Source organism: Sus scrofa, chromosome 7 (assembly GCF_054392235.1).
Source record: "Sus scrofa isolate SSC_HxYL_T2T_F1_AM1 chromosome 7, Sscrofa_HxYL_maternal_Yorkshire_Landrace_v2.0, whole genome shotgun sequence".
Lineage (NCBI taxonomy): Eukaryota > Metazoa > Chordata > Mammalia > Artiodactyla > Suidae > Sus > Sus scrofa.
Window position 1 is genome coordinate 90,092,432 of NC_139389.1, and position 23,589 is coordinate 90,116,020.

The window sequence follows — 23,589 nt, forward strand, 5'->3', positions numbered from 1 at the left end:
TCCCTGTCAAATTACCCATGACAGTTTTCACAGAACTATAACAAACCATCCAGAAATTTATATGGAACCACAAAAGACCCAGAATTGCCAAAGCAATTCTGAGGAACCAAAACCAAGCAGGAGGCATCACTCTCCCAGACTTCAGGCAATATTACAAAGCCACAGTCATCAAGACAGTGTGGTACAGGTACCAAAACAGATACACAGACCAATGGAACAGAAGAGAGAACCCAGAAATAAACCCAAACACCAATGGCCAAGTAATCTTTGACAAAGGAGACAAGAACATAAAATAGGAAAAAGCCAGTCTTTTCAGCAAATATTGCTGGGACACCTGGACAGCTGCATGCAAATCAATGAAACTAGGACACACCCTCACACCATGCACAAAAAATAAACTCAAAATGGCTTAAAGACTTAAAATATAAGACAAGACACCATCAAACTCCTGGAAGAGAACATAGGCAAAACGTTCTCTGACATCAACCTTACAGGTCAGTCTCCCAAAGCAACAGAAATAAAATAAAAAATAAACCCATGGGACCTAATCAAACTGACAAGCTTTTGCACAGCAAAGGAAACCAAAAAGAAAACAGACAACTTACAGAATGGGAGAAAATAGTTTCAAATGATGCAACTGACAAGGGCATAATCTCTAAAATATACAAACAACTTACACAACTCAACAGCAAAAAAGCCAACGACCCAATTCTAAAATGGGCCAAAATAGTGAATAGACATTTCTCCAAGGAAGATATACAGGTGGCCAACTAGCACATGAAAAAATGCTCAACATCTCTGATTATTAGAGAAATTCAAATCAAAACTACCATTTGATACCACCTCACACCAGTCAGAATGGCCATCATTCATAAGTCCACAAATAACAAGTGCTGGACGGGCTGTGGAGAAAAGGGAACACTCCTGCCCTGTTGGTGGGAATGTAAGCTGGTACAACCACTATGGAGAACAGTATGGAGGTACCTTAGAAAACTGTGCATAGAACTACCATATGATCCAGCAATCCCACTCTTGGGCATATATCCAGACAAAACTTTCCTTGAAGAAGACCCATGCACCTGCATGTTCATTGTAGCACTATTCACAATAGCCAAGACATGGAAACAACCCAAATGTCCCTCCAGAGATGATTGGATTAAGAAAGTGTGGTATATACACACAATGGAATACTACCCAGCCAAAAAAAGAATGAAATAATGTCATTTGCAGCAACATGGATGGAAGTAGAGACTCTCATCCTGAGTGAAGTAAGGAAGAAAGAGAAAGGCAAATACTGTATGCTATCACTTACATCTGGAATCTAATATTCAGCATTAATGAACCTTTCCACAGAAAAGAAAATCATGGAATTGGAGAACAGAATTGTGGTTGCCAAGGGGGAGGGGAGGGAGTGGGTTGGATTGGGAGCTTGGGGTTAATAGATGTAGACTATTGCCTTTGGAATGGATTATCAATTAGATCATGCTGTATAGCACTGGGAACTATGTCTAGTCCCTTATGATGGAGTATGATAATGTGATAAAAGGAATGTATACATGTATGTGTAACTGGGTCACCATGCTGTACAGTAGAAAAAAATAATGTATTGGGGAAATTTTTAAAAAAGCTTGTTCTGTTTATGTTTTCCTATAAGAGTTTTACAGTGTCCATTCTTACATCTAGGTCTTTGAACTCTTTTGAGTTTATTTTTGTATATTTTGTTAGAAAGTGTTCTTATTTCATTCCTTCTTTTGTAGCTATCCAGTTTCCCAACATCATAACTGAAGAGACTGTCTTTTCTCCATTATATATTCCTGCCTCCTTTGTCAAAGATTATTTAGCTATAAGTGTGTGGGGTTTTTATGGGCTCTCTGTCCTCTTCCATTGATCTCTGTGTCTCTTTTTGTGCCAGTCCCACACTATTGTTCATACTGTGGCTTTGTAGTATAGTCTAAAGTCCAAAGTCCTCCTGGTTCTCAATATTGTTTTGGCTATTTGAGGTCTTTTGTGTTTCCATATAAATTTTGAAATTATTTGTTCTACTTCTTTAAAAAATGCCACTGATATTTTCATTGCTGTGAATTTGTAGACTGTCTTGAGTAGTATGGACATTTTAACAATGTTAGTTCTTCTGATCAAGAGCATGGTATAGCTTTCATCTCTTTCTGTCATAAATTCTTATAGTTTCTGAGCTATATTTTACCTCCTTAGGTAAATTTGTTCCTAGCTATTTTAATCTTTTTGATGCAATGGTAAATGGAATTATTTCCTAATTTCTCCATCCAATAGTTTTGCTGTCAGTATATAGAAATATAACAGATTTATATATGTTAATTTTGTACCTTTTTATCCTGAAATTTTACCAAATTCGTTGAAGATCTCTAGTCATTTTCTGGTGACATCTTTAAGATTTTCTATGTATAGTATCACATCATCTGCAAACACTGATAGTTTTATGCTTCCTATCCAATTTGTATTACTTTTATTTGTTTTTCTTCTCTGATTGCTATGGCTAGGACTTCCAAACCTATGTTGAATTAAAGTGGCAAGAGTGGACATTGTTGTCTTGTTCCTGATCTTAGCAGAAATGCTTTCAGCTTCTCACCATTGAGTATGATTTAGCTGTGGGTTTGTCATATACAGCTTTTTTTGTTGTTGTTGAGGTATGTTCCCTCTGTGCCCACTTTCTGGAGAGTTTTTATTGCAAATAGATGTTGAACTTTATCAAAGTTTTTTTTCTGCATTTGTTGAGAGAAGCCTATGATTTTTATTCTTCTGTGTGTTAATGTGGTGTAACACATTGATTTATCAGCAAATATTGGAAAATCCTTGCATTCCTCAGATAAATCCCTCTCGTCATGGTGTATGATACTTTGAATGTACTGCTGGATTGGATTTCATTAATATTTTGTTGAGGATTTTTGCTTTGTGTTCATTTATCAGCGATATTGTTCTGTAATATTCTTTTTGTGAAATCTTTTCTGGTTTTAGTATCATAGCAATGCTGACCTCATAGAATGATTTTCAAAGTGTTCTTTCCTCTGCAATTGTTTTTGAATCGTTTCAGAAGGATAGATGTTAACTCTTCTCTAAATGCTTGGTAGAACTCACCTGTAAAACTGTCTGGTCCTGGACTTTTGTTTGTTTGGAGTTTTTATATTACTGATTCAGTTTTAGTAGTGGTAGATTGTTTGTTCATATCATGTAATTTCTTCCTAGTTCCATCTTGGGAAATTATATATTGTTAGGAATTTATCCATTTCTCATTGGCATACATTTGTTCATAGTAATCTCTTATGATCCTTTATATTTATATAGTGTCAGTTATAACATCTCCTTCTTCATTTCTGATTTTTATTTAAGCCTTTTCCTTTTTTTCTTGATGAGTCTGACTAAAGTTTTATCAATTTTGCTTTTGGATGGATGTCATATATGGATATGTATATCTACATAGATATAGATCATTGGTTGCCAGGCCCTGCCTTGTCTAGAGGCAGCCAACTGGTGGTGGGTTTCAGGTCAGAAGGCAGCTGTCTAAAGAGCCCTGGGGGATCATGGAGCTGGTACTAGCCCATTGGTGGATGCAGCTGGGTTCCAAGGAGGGTGATTGTGGGGTGAGGCTTCCTAGATCTGGTCTTAATCTGCTGGTGGGCAAGTTCACTTCCTGAAATGATTGATGGTGAAGTCCTGAATAGTCCAAAACTGGTATCAGCCTACTAGTGCGTGGGTCTGTATCCGAAGGTGACTGGTAAGTCTTATGTCCTGCTACTCCACCATCTTAGACCTCCTCAGTTGCAATCAGCTTCTTAACCCACTGGTACCACAGCAAGAACACCTATGTTTTTTATTTGTGTTTACCATGAGGTTTATTTATAACAAGCTAGGTATATATGTGGTTATTTTCAGTTGCTGATCTTTTAAGTTCAAATATATTTTAACAACCCTGCATTTTATCACCCTATTTTGTATGTTTCATGTTATGATTTCAGCCAGCTCTTGGGTGGGGTAATTCCTCACATATCTGTTGGTGGAATCCAGGGTTTCCCAAAGTTCTGTCTACATACTGGTGTCTGGAGTCAGATACAGACAGGCTGGCTGAGGTCTCTATACTGTTCCATTGCCTAATAGTAGGAGGGATCAGGGCATGGGGATTTTCAGGGGTAGTATCCAACTGCTCATTGGTGGGCATGTTCCTGCCATGGCTGGCTGAAGGGCTCTAGTGGTCCTGTGGCTTGTTACTGTCCTCTGGTGGATGAGGCTGTATCTAATCCTGGCTGACTAGGATTGAGCTAGGTTGTGGGGTCTTTGATGCAGGGCCCAGGGATCCTAATGCTCTTGTTGGCCCATTGGTGGGAAAGGCCAAAACCCAGGGTGTCCCTGAGCAAGTGCCAGTTCTCTGGTATGTGTGGCCAGGTCCTGGGTCCTCTGGTGGGTAGAGTGAGATCCCAGAGCAGATATAAGCTCAGGGGTTCTTAAGACAGCCGGTCAATTGATATCTGTGGCTATGTTCCTGTCTGGCTAACACTAGGCCTGAGACTTCCTGGTATTGGTGTTGACAGGCTGGTGGGATAGGCTGGTTCCTTGCTCTAATAAGATAGAGGGAGAATTCCAAAATGGCACTTCCCAACACTTTGTCTTCATGGTATTACAAGCTCCCCATGGCTTCTGCCACTGTGTCCCCATGGCTTCTGCCACTGTGTCCCCAAGGTAAGCTCGAGTTGCATCCTGCCTCTTTAGGGGGCTCTCCAAGACCAGCAGATGGGTCTAACCCAGGATCCTTTCAAATTACTACTTCTGCCTTGGATCCCAGAATTGTGAGATTTTGTATATGCCCTTTAAAAGTAGAGTCTCAGAGTTCTCAGGTGCAGCAGGTTAAGGATCTGGCGTTGTCACTGCAGTGGCTTGCTTGGGTTGCTCCTGGGGCACAGATTTGATCCCTGGCTTGGGAACTTCTGCATGCTGCAAGGATGGCCAAATATGAAATACAAAATAAAATAAAAGTGGAGTCTCTATTTCCTATAACCCCCTCCCTCTCCCTAAAATTGGCCCTACCATTCTTCAAAGACCAATGTCCTTGGGACTCATGTTTCTGTTACAGGACCCCCAAGTTGGGGAGCCTGATGTGACACTCATACCTCTAATTGTTTGGGGAGCACCTTTGCAGTTGTAATTATCCTCCAGTTTCTGGGTTGTCCACCCAGAGGTATGAGCTTTGATTAGTCTGGGTTTCTACTCCTCCTACTGATCTCATTGTGTTTCCCTCTTTATAGCTTTAGTTTTAGGAAATCTTTTCTGTTGTGCTTCCTGTCTTTCACATCAATAATTGGTCTGTAAATAGTTGTAATGTTGGTGTGCCTGTGAGAGGAGGTGAGCCAAAGGTCTTCCCTCTCTGCTATCTTGCCCACCACTCCTGAAACTTTGAACATTGGATATGGTACAACCAGTGGACTTTGTGTTCAAATGAGAATACACCATGCAAGGAGTGATGGTATTCAACACTTACAAAGGTGCTTGTTCCTGTATTACCACCACCCCACAGTAGGAATTTGGAGGAGTTATTAGTTTACAACATTAAAAAAAGAACATTAGAAATGATATAGATGTAAATTACATATAGACAATTGACCTTTGGCATTATCAGTTTACCTATCTTGTAGCCCCAGATGATTTCAAATAGAACCTTGTTTTGATTTTATATGAGATCATCCGTGATAGTAAGGACAAATGTGCCATGTATCTAAATCAGTAGTACCAGGGAAATTTTAGAAAAATCACTTAGAATTCCTCCAATACATGACTCATTTCCAAGAAAATATTTCTGAAACCTCTAAATGTTGGGCCTATATGTGAGTCACGGACTCGCCAAAATGTGGGTGCACATTTAAGTATTTCCAAATTGACTTCCTGCTATTACTTTCAGTGATGGTATATGAATATGTGTGTGTGTGTGTGCTTTCAGAATGATCAAAGTCTTTCTCTGTTAAAGATCAATGACTCTGACACTGGTAAAAATTTCCTCACTTTTATTTTCCCTCTTGGGGAATTATGATAATACTCTCATTAAGCAGTTCTGCAAGGCATTATTATTTTCACAAAAACTCCCCTATCCATACCATCTCTCATCATCTGGCATAGCAGAAAAAAGCAAGTGAAATTCTCAAGATAAAATTAGTCAAACTTTCAGAAATATTGGAGCTGGCATGGTGCATAGTCTCCCTTCTTGTGGTTAGTGGCAAGTGAAATTCTCAAGATAAAATTAGTCAAACTTTCAGAAATATTGGAGCTGGCATGGTCCATAGTCTCCCTTCTTGTGGTTAGTGACAGGCTAATCTGTGCATCTAAGAATGTCATGTGATCATAGACTCCACTCTGTTGCAAGCAGCCCTGCCCAAATACTACAAGGAACTCATGTAAAACATTCAGTCTTATCATCAAGTGTGAAGATCTTTTCCTTATGTTCCCAAGGAACCCTACATGACCTAAAACCTGGAGAATTTCCCAGAGGCACCACTGATTCACTTTTTCTGACACCATCCAAGAGGGGGATTATTAATTGGAAAACATGTTCAGAAATTTGTAATTAACATTAGCCAAACTTATAAATGACTCTGTGACAGCTCTTGAGGTTGAATAGGCAAGTCTGAACATTTTTGACTATATGACAGTGGACAACCAAATATCTTCAGACTTTCTATTAGCTAGCCAGGTAAGTGATGCCTGTGCTATTGCCAAGACTTGGATAAATGTGTGAGCCAGAAGGAACAATTAATTCCTAAACTGAAGACGATAGCTTACAAAGGTAGATAAACAGCTTCTGAGACACAGGATTTTGGCCTGTGTTTGGTAATCATAAAGTATGTCTCTGAAGAATTCTGCAAAGTTTTGTCATTACTCAGCTCTTGAGTTTCTGTGCATTACAACTGCAAGTAATTTCAAAAGTTTTAAGTGCTGTTGTACAGACCCAGTTATATCACATGATCCAACACTCATCACCTGACAAAAGGATCATGGAGCTCAGTCCCTAACTGGACTTAAGACTTTTGTTTTTATGTAATGATGCCATCTAGAAATGTTGACAGTGATGCAAATCAGGAGTGAGGCTACTTTTTTTTTTTTTTTTTTGACCCTCTGATTTGGCTAAAGCACAATTTTTCAACATTGAGCACTGGAACAGAAATTTTCATCAATTGTGTAACTACAATCAGGGGATATCTTGCAATTCACATAACTCTTCCTGCCTTGCTCAAAACCTCACTTTTCCTGTATTAACTCTTAAGACATCAACTGATCCATCATTAAGATCACAGCAAAAAAAAAAAAAAAAAAAAAAAACAAAAATGACATGGATCTAAGAAAACAATGGGAAAGATCAATGAAACTGAAATGAAAAGGTAAAAACAATTGATAAACCTTTAGCCAAACTCATCAAGAAAAAAAGGGGGTGGGGAGAGGGCTCAAATCAATAAAATCAGAAATGAAAAAGAAGTTGAATCAGAAATACGAAAGATCTTAAAAGAGTACTTCAAATAACCATATGCCAATAAAATGCAGAACCTAGAAGAAAGGGACAAATTCTTAGAAAGCCACAACCTTCCAACAATGAACCAGGAAGAAATATAAAATATAAACAGACAAATAACAGTTATTGAAATGGAAACTGTGATTCAAAAACTTCCAACACACCACAGTCCAGAACCATATGACTTCATTGGTAAATCCTATCAATCATGAAGAGAAGAGTTCAATCTATTCTTCTGAAACTCTTCCAAAAAAACTGCAGAAGGAACACTCTCAAGCTCATTCTATGAAGCCACCATCACTCTGACACCATTATAATGATACTACAAAAAGAGAAAATTACAGGCCAGTGTCACTGATAAACATAGGTGCAAAAATCCTCAACAAAATACTAGCAAGCTGAACCCAACAATATATTGAAAGAATCATACACCATGATCAAATGGGATTTATCGAAGTAGTGCAAAGATACTTCAATATACACAAATCAATGTGTGATACAGCACTTTAATAAACTGAAGAATAAAAACTATATAGTCATCTAAATAGATGCAGAAAAAGCTTTTGAAAAAATTCAACACCAAATTATGATTTAAAACTCTCCAAATATTAGGCATAGAGGAAACATACCTCAACATAAAAAAGGCAAACACATAGCTGCTGTCATATTCAACGGTGAAAAACTGAAAATATTTCTGCAAAGATCAGGAACAAGGCAAGGATGTCCACTCTCACAAATTTTATTTAACATAGTTTTGGAAGTCCTAGCCATGACAGAAAAGAAGAAATTTTAAAAATCCAAATTGGAAAGAAGAAGTAAAAGTGTCACTGTTTGCAGATGATATGACATATACACAGAAAATCCTAAACATGTCACTAGAAAACTACTAGAGTCATAAATGAATTGGGTAAAGTTGCAGGATATAAAATTGACACACAGAAATCTCTGGCACTCCTATTCACTAACAATAAAAGATTAGAAAGAGAAATCAGGGAAACAATCCTATTTACTGTCACATCACAAAGTTTAAAATACTGAGAAATAATCCTACCTAAAGAGAAAAAAACCTATACTCTGAAAACTATAAGATGCTCATGAAAGAAATCAAAGATGACACAAACAGATGGAAAGATGTACAGTGTTCTTGGAAGGGAAGAATCAGTATTGTCAAAATTACTATACTACCCAAGGCAATCTGCATATTCAGTAAAATCCCTGTCAAATTACCAATGGCATTTGCACAGAGCTAGAAGAAAATTTTTAAAATTTGTATGGAAATACAAAAGATCCCTAATTTCCAAAGCAATCTTGAAAAAACAGAAGCAGAAATGTAGGAATCAGGCTCCCTGACTTCAGGCTATACTACAAAGCCACAGTCATCAAAACAGTATGGTACTTGCACCAAAACAGAAATATAGGTCAGTGGAACAGTATAGAAAGCCCAGAAATAAACTCAAGCATCTATGGTAAACTAATCTATGGCAAAGGAGGTAAGAATATGCAATGGCAAAAAAGGCAGTCTCTTCAATAAGCAGTGCTGGGAAAACTGGATAGCTACATGTAAAAGAAAGAAATCAGAACATTATCTAACACCATTAGAATACACACCAAATAAAACTCAAAATGGATTAAAGACGTAAATGTAAGTCTGAATACTATAAAATTCTTAGAGGAAAATATAGAACTTTCTTTGACATAAATCACAACAATAACTTTTCAGATCCACCTCCTAGAGCAATGGAAATAAAAACAAAAATAAACAATGGAACCTAATTAAACTTAAAAGCTTTTGCACAGCAAAGGAAACCATAATGGAAAAGACATCCCACAGAATTGGAGAACACCTTTGCAAATGTAGTGCCTGATAAGGGATCAATGTCAAAAATATATAAACATCTTATGGGGCTTTATTTCAAAAAAGCAAACAATCCAATCAAAAGATGATCAGAAAAGAGTTCCATTGTGGCACACAAGGTTAAAATCCAGTATTATCAATAAATCTGCTCAGGTCACTACTCTGGTGTGAGCTTGATCCCTGGGAACTTCCATGTTCTGTGGTTGCCCAACAAAAAATAATAAAATAAAATAAAAAGATAAGATCTGAAGAGACATTTCTCTAAAGACAGACAGATTGCAAAAAAAATATTCAACATCAATAATTATTAGAGAAACGCAAATCAAAACTATGATGAGGTACCACCTTACAGGAGCCATAATTGGCTTCATCAAAAAGTCTACACATAAATGCTGGAGAGGGGGCAGAGAAAAGGTAACCCTCTTTCACTGTTGGTGAGAATGTAAATTGGTCCAACCACTATGGAAAACAGTGTGGATGTTCCTCAAAAAAAATAAGAATAGAACTACCATATGACCCAGCAGTCCCATTCCTTGGCATGCATCTGGAGAAAACCACAATTTGAAAATATGCATCTACCCCGAAGTTCATCGCAGCACTATTTACATTAGCCAAGGCATGGAACCAACCTGAATGTCCATCAACAGACGAATGGATTATGATGTGGTTATTTATGGCATAGATCTCTATTATACACATATACAATGAAATATTACCCACAAAAAAGAGTGAAGTAATGCCATTTGCAGCAACATGGATGGACCTAGATATTAGGAAACTAAGTGAAGTAAATCAGACAAATATCATATGTCACTTATATGTGCAATGGAATAAAAATGATATGAAAGAACTTATTTACAAAACAGAAACAGACTCAAAGATTTTGAAATCAAAACCTTTATGGTTACCAAACAGGAAACATGGGTGGGTGAAGGATAAATTAAAGGTTGGGATTAACATATACACCCTTCTTTATATAAAATAGATAAGCAGCAAGGGAAATCTACTCAGTACTCTGTAATTACCTATTTGGGGAAAGAATCTGAAAAAGAATGGAGATATATATATAAATGAATCATTTTGCTCTACACCTCAAAGTAACACAATATTTTAAATCAACTGTATTCCAATAAATATTCTTAAAAATAAAAAAGCAATATTAGAAAATGAATTTTCCTTTCATTAGAGAATCACCCTGGGTAATATAATAAAGATTAAAATTATACAAAAAACCAAAGGTGAATCTTTATAAGAAAATTATGCATCCCTATGCTCCTCCCTCACAATCCTGTGAGACAATTCCCTTGTCCTGATGACCTCAGTCTGAGCATCCCAGAACTCTAACGCATCACTTGGTCACCATCTTCTAAATCTCATTAGTCATCTCTGAATATAGCAGCTTCTTGTTGTAGGGAGAGTAGGTGGAAGGATGGAGACAATCTTTACACAGAGGAGAAAACTTAGTTTGTGGAACGTCTCTGACTCCCTGACCATGCTGCCAACTGAGATCTTTTCATAGATTAGGTAGGTGGTGGTGGAGGGGTTCCTAGACCACAATTTCCTTGTCATGGCTCCAGAGAGGGAGGCTGTAACAGAATTAGCTGCAGCAGAAACTGTACAGGAAGGAAGAGTCAAGGAAGTTGTGTAGAAAAGGGCTCATGAGAGAAAATGAGGATGTTTTATTGTTCCTAGATTTATTGAGAAATAATGATATACACCACTGTATAAGTTTAAAGTATACAGTAAGATGATTTGATTTACATATATTCTGAAATGATTACCACAGTAGGTTAACATCCATCGTCTCATATAGATACAATTAAGAGAAAAAAGAAAAAATCCTCCTTGTGATGAGAACTCTCTTATCTACTTTCTTAATAACTTTCCCATATATCCTGAAGCAGCATTAACTTGTCATCAGGTTGTAGTGAAGTTATTTTTTAATTGGAATCCAGTTAGAGAATCAAGATAGGGGAGGAACAGAAGTTACCATAAGCTTCTCATTGCTGTTCCTGCTTTTAAGATTCTCTGATCCATATTCTGTTTTTCTCCATGTGCCAGGTCATCTTTGGCTTCACTTGTTGTATTGCCCAGAATGGAATTTGATCAGACAAGTTCAATGTGACCTCTAGCCCCCAAGGATCTTTGTCTCTTTTGATACTCCATTCAGATTAATACGGTAACCACATGTGCCACTCAAAAATCCTAAGTATTTAGTTCCTGAGAATTTTGAATGATGTCACAAAAATACACCATCTAATGTTTGCCCAATTTCATGAGTCTCATCTTCAATAAGATTCTCACAGTTTCTTGGAAATTTTATTTATCTTTTAACTGTTTATAGATTCCTGCCACTGTACAAATTTTGTGCACATAACAAATTCTCTTCTTTTCCACATTCACCCTGAAAAAAATCTTTTTTCCTCTATTTTTGAAATTATTTGCCATTTCTGATTTTGCTTTCTCCACTTGGTAACCATGGGTTACCCCCAAACAATCTTGATTTTCTCTTTACTGGTTGATTTCACCTGCTCTCCTTAATGGCACTAAAGATATCTAAATCCATGCATTTTTCTTAGTCTTTTTCCTTTTTGATTTCTGTGTAGCTTGTGAAAGTGACAGTCATTACTTACCTCTTCGGCATTCCTTTCTCTCTTGATTTTTATTATAATGCACAGAAAAGGGTCTTTTTAAAGGCCTAATGTATTAAAATGCTGGTAAGAATAATACAATAAGAATGGTGATAAATACAAAGTATTTGTTTTTTAGGGGCCATGTGTGTTTTCTCCATTAATTTTCTTTTATCTGTTTATATGTTGTGCTTTAAACAAACCATCTTTCTCATAACTTCACCTTTTAGATGGCTTCTTAAATTTTGTCTCTAGCTGGGATTTTTCTTGCCTCTCAATTATTACCACTTTTTAGGAATAAATTGCCTCGTGATTTGGTGAATCTTTTACTGGCACCAAAACCTTGGTGTATTTGGTTCTTTCCCATTCTAACCAGAAACACCTTTTTCCTTTCCCCTTAACTATACCAGTAATGCATGGATTTATGTATATCCTCTGCTATAGAAGCTATGAAATCTTGGGTGCATTGATGTAAGTGTGTGTTAAATATTTACATGTATAGGATAGGATATTCTTTGGAATAAAATTATATTCTTTTTTTCCAGCTTTATTGAGATATGATTGACATGTAACTTTATGTAACTTTCAGGTGTACATTTTTTAAAATTCTGCTTTAAATTTATAATAGGAATAATTTTTTAAGATTATGAACAAAGAACCCTATGTGCATTTTGCATGATGTAGTTAAAGAGCAAAGGATTTAGTATCAGAAAGCCTAATTTTGGGTTCCAAAATCAGTAATTCTGTTTTGGGATAAGTTACTAACTTGTCTGAACTTGTAATTCCCCCTCTATGAATAATAATAATGCTACTATGGAAATATCCCTCCAAAAGTAATCATAACAATCCAATATATAGTGAATATGTGCCATACAGGTAATGCATGCTTTTCCAGCTCTAAAATTCCATCGTTAACTATTTCAGGAACTTTAATAATGTGGTTTTAAAATATCTGTATTTTCCTCTGTCACTTTAAGGATGGCATGAAAGATGACTACTACCTATTGTCATGAAACCTGGAAAAATAGAAACTGTAAGTTCTCTGCTATGCAGTCTGTCAGAACTATTGCTTCTCTCACTCTCTTTTTCTCTCTGTCCCTGTCTCTCTCTTCCTCCCTCCCTTCCTCCCTCTCTTCCTCTCTCATTCCCTTTTCTCTCTCTCTTTCTACATGCTTCTTATTGTTTTCTACAGTTCAGAGGTTAAACCATGGACCACAATAAGGCTTGAGGTAACCCTTCCCTACTCCACAGCTGGAAATTTATAGCAATTATATCAGGCATTCTCTTGGGAGTTGTTGAGAAATGCGTTAATGTTCAGTTTTGATTTTGGAAAATTTCTTTATGCTTACTGGACTTCATAAGCAAATGTTACACTGGAAAAAGAGAAACTGTGGAAAACTATGTACCTAAAAAAACTGCATTACTTCAGAGAAGTGTTGTTAACTAAACTATCAAGTAATCTTTGCTATTTATCTCATTCTGTATTTTAAAAACACAATATCCTGAATAAATGGTCTTTATCCTCTTCAAACTTACACTTGAGGAGAGAGAATCTATAATATTGAAACTGTTGGGAGTTCCTGTCATGGCTCAGTGGCATGAAGGTCCATGAGGAGAAGGGTTCAGTCCCTAGCATTGCTCAGTGGGTGAGGGATCCAGTGCTGCCATGATCTGTGGTGTAGGTCATAGTTGCGGCTCGGATCCCATGTTGCTCTGGCTGTGGTGTAGGCTGGTGGCTGCAGCTCTGTTGCCACCACTAGCCTGGGAACTTTCATATGCCTTGGGTGTGGCCCTAAAAAGACAACAAAAATTGAAGAATTATGATAAGTAGGAAAGGTCTAAATTAAAGGATCAGTTATTATTTTTTCTCAGAATACCTTCCAGTCTGCTCTCAGCTTATTAAACTCTCATTTCTGTTTCAAAACTCATTGATGTCTTTTGATGTCTTTCTTTTTTGTCTGTAAATTTCCCAGCAGACTCTTGTGCGTCCTTCCTGGCCAACAACAAGCACATGGAGTTTCTCCTGTGATGCCATATATGTGGTGTATTTTTAAGTTTGGAATTTTTAGAACTAAAATTGAAGTGTCCTGATTTCTAGTAATAATGCAGGGGAGGGATTAACATAAAGGGTAGAGTTACTAGGGAAATTTCTTGGAGGAAATGGGATTTGATTGACTTTTGATAGATGAGTAGTGATTGTAAATGTTCTATATTGTGCTATCCAATACATAACCACTAGCCCCACAGAGCTACTGAGTACTAGAAGTATGGCAAGTGCAATTGAGAAAATAGATTTTTAATTTCATTTAATAACCACATGTAACAATAGCTACTGTTTTCACTGATAGAGAGTTTGGCTAATGTCTTCTCATTTTGTTATTTTTCTACTATGTAGACTCTGAAGCCACATGTGGACTAGAAAATCTAGTTTCTCTGTCTCTAACCAGTTAATTGTTCCTCACTGATCCATGGTTTTCTCACTGGTAAATGATTAACTTTGTTTAAATCATCACTACTGAGATTTGTGGGAAAATAATTTTATAACCAATTTCACTTATAATGTAGACTGAGATGTGTGCATATGTGTGTACCCAAACACCCATGTTAAAAGGCAAAGCTTTGAGATCCATTTTTTCTATTTCTGGGTTTCTCTTGGCCCTTCAGATCCAGGTCTGAGGCTTTTTGTGTTCTTGTACCTTTATTTTACCATCCCCTAACTTTGTATCCTCCAGCCTCCTCCTTTTCTCAACTCACTCCAGCTTTTAGCTGCATATCTAAATATTCTAGGAGCAGGAGGGATTAACATAGCAGGGTTGAACTTGCAAGCAAGAGAATATTTCTTCCATGTGGTAACAGTGTATTCCCTGAAAGTAAGGTCTAGAGAGGTTCATGTAGTATTCCCAAAATTAGGGTCAGGAAAGAGTCAGACTTGTCATCATACGCCAGAGATGGGAGGTTTGAAGCAGAGAGATGGGATAAAAAAAAAAAAGGACAAATGGGACTCAGGGAGAGGGAGAAACTAGAGAGGGTGAATGGTTCTAGAACGATTGTAACATGAGTATGCATCTCTTCATTGACAGCAAATACTAAAGGTAGGGCTTAATTAGCTATAACCAAGCTGTATAGCAAACCTCAAGAGATTGTGAAGAATCTGGAGACATAAATCAAGTGGCTTGCTTAACTCCTGATTTCCCATAACACTACTTTCCTGTACCACTCCCCAACCCCACCGTGCACATCCTGGCCACATCCTGGCTGCTAACCACTCTACTAGGTACTTTCACTTGTACTCCTGAGAGCCCATGCAGATGCCCTGAACCACAAATATTCTGGTCTACCCTTTCCTTGGCCCTGGTCATGCTGTAGAGTCACCTCTATGCCCCATGCCTGATTCTCTTTTGCTTATCACTACGCTTGATCTTTGTGTGAATTGCAAATGTGTTTGTAAGTAGTGATGTAAAATGACTCGAGACATATCACGTACCTGAGATATGTGAGGTTAAGAAATGACACAATTTGAATAGCCAAAGAATTGTCTTATGAACAATTTAAAAATAGAACCAGTGAGTTCTGCCAAATGCCATTGCTACCTCTTCCTTTTTTCTCTCTTTCTGTTGTACTGTACCACCTAGACTGCCCTTCCCAATCTTTGTTGTCCACAACTACTATGTTTTCATACTTGTTCCATTCTCTTATTTGTAGATGATTAGTCCTAGAGGATGTGGTAAAAGGATATTGGACATGGAAGTGATTCAACTGCTTTAGGTGACCACAGGTAAAATGCTTGCTTAGCAATAAAAATGGCCCTGAGAAGGAATTGTGGAGAGTTACAGTCTTTACACAGAATATACATGAATAATTAATAATTATAATATAGAACATTATTAACATTCTTATTTTCATTTTCTTTTCCCTTTCTTTATCTGAAAACATTCCAGCTGATAAATCAATGGATGGAGCAAATCACTCTATGGTGTCAGAATTTGTGTTCCTGGGAATCACCAACTCCTGGGAAATACAACTTCTCCTCTTTCTGTTCTCTTCTGTTTTTTATGTGGCAAGCATGATGGGAAATTCTCTCATTTTGCTCACTGTGACTTCCGACCCTCACTTACACTCCCCCATGTACTTTCTGTTGGCCAACCTCTCCTTCATTGATCTGGGAGTTTCTTCTGTCACTTCTCCCAAGATGATTTATGATCTGTTCAGGAAACATAAAGTCATCTCCTTCAGTGGCTGCATCACTCAAATCTTCTTCATCCACATCATTGGTGGTGTGGAGATGGTGCTTCTCATTGCCATGTCCTTTGACAGATATGTTGCCATATGTAAGCCTCTTCACTATTTAACTGTTATGAGCCCCAGAATGTGTATTTTGTTCCTGGTCACTGCATGGATAATTGGGTTGATCCACTCTTTGGTTCAACTGGCGTTTGTTGTAAAATTGCCATTCTGTGGCCCTAATGTTCTAGACAGCTTTTACTGTGATTTTCCTCGGTTCATCAAACTTGCCTGCACAGATACCTACAGACTGGAGTTTATGGTCACTGCCAACAGTGGATTTATATCCCTGGGATCATTCTTCATACTGATTATCTCCTATATTTTTATCCTGATCACTGTTCGGAAACACTCTTCAGGGAGCTCATCTAAGGCCCTCTCCACCTTGTCAACTCATGTCATGGTGGTGATTTTATTTTTCGGCCCTTGCATTTTTGTTTATATGTGGCCTCATCCCACATCCCACCTAGACAAATTCCTTGCTGTTTTTGATGCAGTTCTCACTCCTTTTTTAAATTCAGTCATCTATACATTGAGGAACAAAGAAATGAAAATGGCAATGAGGAAAGTATTCAGTCAGATTTTTATTTATAGGAGGATTTTGTAAATGCCAAAAGTATCATGGTCTCCTTAGTCACATGGAGTAATATTGAATTTCCATTATTTTAATATCAGGAGCATCTAAGTACCTTATGAACATTTAGTTGTCCCAAATTAAAATAACATAGTTCTTTTAAAAATGTTTAAGTGAGAAATTGTGCTGCTATCTATAGGTGGTAGAAGAATGTGGTAAAATGTGTCTTCTGGAGAAGGCCAAAATGCTTATCTCTCAGGAGATACTACCTTGACGAATTTACTACCTTGACGAATGTTCAGTGTCAGAGTGGGTTATATATGAGGAAATGCTGATTGACACTAAGTAAAGCGATGCTAGATGGAAATACATACATCAAGATCCCAATTTATTATTTTGCCACAAAAAATTATCAAGTGGTCTGAACAACATCCCCATAAGTGTAACTCCTTATTTCATTATAGAGAAATTTCTGGGAAGTCAAGTGATGACAGGAACATCAATGAGCAGGGAGTCAGGGCATGAAGAGTTAGCTGGCTTATTCAAATATTTAATCATTATCAGATTTTGACACTTAATGCCTATATTTCCCATGCTACTATATGCCCCTCATCACATTTGGAGAAACAGGATCCTTAGACCAGGCCTTTTATCTTAATAGTTCTGGCTGGTTATCACAAAAGTTAACTTTTGACTTTTTTATTTTAAGTCAGTCCCAAAGCATGAGGAGGTTCTTAGGCCATGGATGGAACCCAAGCCCCAGCAGTGACAATGTCAATCCTTAACCCACAAAACTCCTTTACCTTTTGACTGTTGTTCATACTATATTCCTATGTAGTTATAGATGCATTTTTATTTCCACATGTAATCAGCCAATTTCTTCCTTTACCTTCTGCTAACATGACTGTTCATTTTGCATCATAATGATTTGAGTCACTGAAAGCTAAATTTTAATTTTGGAGATGTTTTATTTATAATAACATATGTTGAACATCTTCCTATATTCTATTCTATAGTAGTAAGGATTTTCCATCAACAGATTTAGAAATTTCAATTCTTACTCATTTCAGCAAAGAATCAAGACTTATTCTCAAAGATGTATTGCAGATAACTCTGATCCTTATATAACTGAATACGCACTCAATACACCTTAACTCAGTACACCTTAACCAGTTTACCAGTGCTCCTTTGGGCCACATGGCCCTTACTGATTTCATAACTTTTTTACTTGATAACTTGTTTGCCTTTTCTTTTGATTTCCATTGCCCTTATATCATTTATTCTGTGTTTGACTCCTTTTATGGATGCTTAGAAGACCAATATACATATAGCAGTTATTAGCTGGCACTTATACTCAGCTTCCTTATACTTTGGAAGGGGTATTTTTAAAATGGAAGTTTCAGAGTTCCCGTCGTGGTGCAGTAGTTAACGAATATGACTAGGAACCATGAAGTTGTGGGTTCGAACTCTGGCCTTGCTCAGCGGGTTAAGGATCTGGCGTTGCTGTGAGCTGTGGTGTAGGTCAGAAATACAGCTTGGATCCCACATTGCTGTGGCTCTGGCATAGGCTAGCGGCTACAGCTCCATTTAGACCCCTAGCCTGGGCACCTCCATATGCTGCGGAAGTGGCCCTAGAAAAGGCAAAAAGACAAAAATAAATAAATAGATAAATAAATTAATTAATTAAATAAAATAGAAGTTTCACTGGGTTTTCTCTTTATTGATTAAACATTGTTTAGTAGATCTATCAGGGAGTCTCAGATTCTTTTTTATTAATGTTGATTTAAAGAAATGCCTGCTCCTCCCAATCTTTACCCTTTCTGCCTTTGTGTCAGTTCTTTATCCATGACAAGATAGATTCTTCAACTGCATAGTGAATAAACATTATCTGCATTATCTCATTTAAAACTGTTTTAATATATTCTGTGTTTATACATTTTATTGGAGTACTGTTGACTGATACTGTTGTATTAGTTTCAAGTGCACAGCAAAGTGAATCAGTTGTACACAAACATAAGTACATTCCTTTTCAGGTTCTTTTCTCATATAAATTTATTGCACAGCATTGAGTAGAGTTCCCTGTGCTACACAATAGGTCCTTGTTACCCATCTATTTTGTATATAGTAATGTGTACATGTCAATCGCAAGCACCTAATTTATCCTCCCCACATTTCACCTTTGGTAACTATAAATTTAGTTTGAAAATCTTTGAGTGTGTTTCTGTTTTGTCAGTTCCTTCATATCACTTTTATTAGATTCCACATGCTAGTGATCTCATATGATATTTCTCTTTCTCTGTCTGGCTTACCTGATTTATATCATAATTTCTATGTCCACCCATGTTACTGCAAGTGGTATGGCTTCATTCTTTTTATGGCTGAATACTATTCCATGGTACATATGCTCCACATCTTCTTTATCCAGTCTTCTGTCAATGGACATTTAGGTTGCTTCCATGTCTTATCTATTGCAACTAGTGCTGTGATGAACATTAAGATGTATGTGTGTATCTTTTTGAATTATGTTTTTCTCTAGATATATGCTCAGAAGTGGGATTTGTGGCTTCAAATTTATTTAGTGTTTGAGGGAACCTCCATGCTGTTCTCCATAGTGGTTGTACCACCTTATAGTATCATTACATTTTATTCTAAAAAATTACTGCTTCTGATGAACACCTGCTCTGCTGTTTGCCCAAATCAGCAACCTCTTCCTTCTGCCAAATGTATGGTATCTTGCAGCAACCATGTGGTATGATTAGAGGATAACATGTAGATCCTACCTCTTTGACCACTACTGCTTGGTCAAAGGTTAGGCTTCTCATCCAAGTCAGAATGACAATGATATGTCTCCAGGCCATAGTTAAATGGGGCAGATATGAGTCTCTGACCAAGATGGGCCACATCTGAGCTTCCCACCAAGATGTGGGACTTTGAGAATAGAGAGAAAGCAAACCTCAGTCCATTTTGGAACTGTGATATATAGGGTCTACTGTCAGAAATTAAATTTGGGATAATTTTTTAATAGACATGAGAGAAGAAGCTGTAGGATTTAAAGACAGAAACTTGTTGGTATTAAAGTTCTTGGTGGTATTAAAAGTCTTTGGCATTCAGATTCATTCCTGACCTGTGCTCAGTGTGGTCACTAGCTGTGCTAATAAATGAGCCAGTACATCTACCTTCTGGCGTCAGTTTAAGTTGTGGTTCTGGCATCAACAATCAAAAGGGTATTGATATGAGTTTTCTTAGTGGCTCAGCAGATTAATGATTCAATGTTGTTCCTATGTGGATGTGAGTTTGATCACTGGCCTGGCACAGTGGGTTAGGATCCAGCATTGCCTAAGTTTGAGCGTAGTTGACAGATGTGGCTTAGATTCGGTGTTGCTGTTTCTATGGCATAGGCCCCAGCTGTAGCTCCAATTCTATCCTTGGCCAAGAAACTTCCATATGCCACAGGTGCGGCCCTTAAAAACAAACAAACAAAAAAGGTATTGAGAAATACAGCACTGACTCTCAGGATTCTGAATTTTAAATTAATTCTGATGTGAAATCCTTTTCTATTTTCTTATTCCTTTAAGAAAATTCTAATTTTTTTCTTGTGATGAAAGGAAAATATTCTCATTATGCAAGATTTATTTGGAAATTATAAATAAAAACATAAATAATCTAAAATAATTATAAATATAAATCATCATATGAAGATAATTATTAGTAATATGTTAGTATATCTATTTCTAGTATTGTTCTATGAATAAATATATATTGATAAAATTAGGATTTTATAGTTTCTTAACTTTTATCCTGGCTTCTCTGATAAATATTATATTCTGAGAATTCTCTCATATTATCAGATATTGTAGCACAAGTTAATTTTAAATATATACATGATATTGCATTGTGTGATGATATCATATTTGTTATTACTCTGATGTTGGTCAATTAGATTATCTTTGAGTTTTTATTCTGCCTTTAGAATTCATTCATATGCCTCTGTCTGTATTTTAGATGACTTCCCTTTATAGATATGTCTATGTTAGTAGAATATAATATTATTTTAAACTCTATAGTATAAATTTCTTCCAAAAAATGTGTATTTGCTGAGAAGTATATCCATTTCAGTAACCCCCAAATACTGAATGTTATCATTTGTTTATAATGTTTATCAATTTAACAGACAAAAAATATTAGAAATTATTTTAAATTTCTTTGGGAGTCCCCACAGAGGAGCAGTGGGTTAAGAATCTAGCTGCTGAGGCTTGGGGCACTTTGGAGATGTGGGTTTGATCCCCAACCTGGTGCAGTGCATTAAAGGATCTGGCATTGCTGCAGCTGCAGCTTGGGTCATAGCTGGGACTTGGATTCAGTCCCTGGCCCAGGAACTTTTCTATGCCACAGATGCAGCCATTAAATGAATAAAGAAATTAAATAAATAAATGTATTTGATTTCATGTACTTGTACGTTTTCACATGTTATTAATCTGAACTCTTTGAGATTAATGTCAAGACTCCAGTCAAAACAAACATAAATTTAAAAAATGTAGAATTTCAGCTGTCCAAAAGGAATAGATCTAGAGACATGTTGTACAACAATGTGAACATTCTGAACAGCCTGAATATACTTGAAATTGGTGAAAATGGTAAATTGCATGTAGTGTGTGTGTGTGAATTTTTACCACAATTAAACTTTTTTCAATATTTTTTAAAAGGAACTTACTGAATAAATTATTATTGTGATATCCAATAGAGGAGCCAGTCTCTTGGATTCTAGGGATTCACTGACTTTCCACTTTTAGAGTTTCTCTCTTATTCACTCTCTCTCTCTTGCTCTTTTCTCCCTTTCTTTCCTCCCTCTTTAGCTGTGGATTGTGTTTATCTCTGTACAATGGCCTTATTTTCTTCTTTTGCATGTGGAATTTTTTTTATGTATGTGTGGAAAGAGAATAGAGGCTGCAAATAACTCAAGTTTAAATCATTCCAGGAGAGCTACCTGGTAGAAGAGGAAAAGTTTTTTTTTCCCCTAATATTAAAACACAGTGGAAGGATCATAATTGGTGTTTTAGCTCCATGTCAAGTTTCTCATGTGCTAGGTTTGAACACATGCATACCTTGGCAGGGGCCAGGATTATTTAGTTGACAGCCTTTAGAGAACTACATGATTTTGAGGAGGAACATTTCCTAAATCAGGGAGGTGGGGTACAGCCAACAGTGGAAGGAGATAAGTGATTCAAGAAGGCAAAAATTGTCCCACTTTTTTCTTACTGAAACAGAAATTAATATCCTTTGATGAAGTATTCTTCCTCCTCATCCTCGTAGGTGGAATATTAGTTTTTCATATTGATTTATCAGTCCTACATATATGTTAAAGTTATTCCTTTATTATAATATTTGTGTTCAAAATATCTCTTCCAATTTTTACTTTATTTTTGATTTATCATATTCTGCAACTTTAAAGTTGTACTTTTGTGATATTGTCTACATAGAGCTTTTAAATTTTAACTTCATAGTTATATTCTTAAGTTCTTTCCCATTCCCATATCTAATGAATACTCATATGTATTTCTAAAATACATTATCTACCTATGAATTATTTTGTAGCATTTTTAAAATGGGAATATTACACAAAACAATTTGTGTATTTAATGTGATCCCTATCAAATTACCCATGGCATTTTTCACAGAACTAGAACAAATAATCCTAAAATTTATATGGAATCATAAAAGACCCAGAATTGTCAAAGCTATCCTGGGGGGGAGGGGAGAACAAAGCAGGAGGCATAACTCTGCCAGACTTCAGATGATAGTATAAAGCTACAGTAACCGAAACAGTGTGGTACTGGTGCAAAAACAGACATACTGATCAGTCAAATAGAATGGAGAGTACAGAAGTAAACCACACACCAACAGTCAATTAGTCTTTGACAAAGGAGGGAATGATACAAAGTAGGTAAAAGAGAATCTCTTTAGCAGTCATTATGAGAAAACTGGACAGCTTCATGTAAGTCAATAAAATTAGAACACAGCCTCACACCATGTACAAAAATAAACTCAAAATAGCTTAAAGATTTAAACATAAGACGTGACACCATAAAATTCCTAGAAGAGAACATTGGCAAAACATTCTCTAACACAAATTGTACAAATGTTCTATTAGGTCAGTCTCTCAATGCAATAGAATTAAAAACAAAATTTTTTAAAAAATGAAACCTAATCAATTTACAAACTTTTACATAGCAAAGAAACCATAAACAAAAGGAAAAGATAGCCTACAGGATGGGAGAAAATGTTTACAAATGAGGTGACTGAGGGATTAATCTCCAAAATATACAAACAACTCATACAATTCAACAACAAAAACAACAAATCAAAAATTGGCAGAAGACTTAGACTTTCCTCCAAAGAAGCCATATGGATGGGGAATAGACCCGTGAAAAAAATACTCAACATCAGAAATTGTCAAAGAAATCCAAATCAAAACTACAATGAGGTACCACCTCACAACAGTCAGAATGGCCATCACCAAAAAGTCTACAAATAATGAATACTAGAGAGGGTATTGGATAAATTAGAAGCCTCCTATTTGTTTTGAGAATGTAAATGGTAAAACCACTATGAAAAACAGTATGGAGTTTCCTCAGAAAACTAAAAATGAAATTACCACATTATCCAACAATCCCACTCCTGGGCATATATCTGAACAAAACTATAATTCAAAAAGATATATGCAGGAGTTCCC

General features: G+C 36.5%; 2 protein-coding genes across 4 annotated transcripts in view; both read left to right on the forward strand.

The window, feature by feature from the left end:
• Positions 1–23,589, forward strand: part of LOC146401759 (olfactory receptor 4F3/4F16/4F29-like) — a 128,043-nt gene that overhangs the window by 60,987 nt on the left and 43,467 nt on the right. Inside the window, exon 3 of one of the 3 annotated variants that reach the window (XM_084967008.1) lies at positions 12,982–13,037. The exons of the other annotated variants lie outside the window; for them this stretch is intronic. The gene's annotated coding sequence lies outside the window, so the exon portion shown is untranslated. The remainder of the gene's footprint in view (positions 1–12,981; positions 13,038–23,589) is intronic. 3 annotated transcript variants of the gene reach the window in all.
• Positions 15,954–16,892, forward strand: LOC100512292 (olfactory receptor 4F3/4F16/4F29-like). The gene has a single exon (XM_003128594.3). It carries the CDS (start codon positions 15,954–15,956, stop codon positions 16,890–16,892), a length of 939 nt encoding a protein of 312 aa, XP_003128642.3.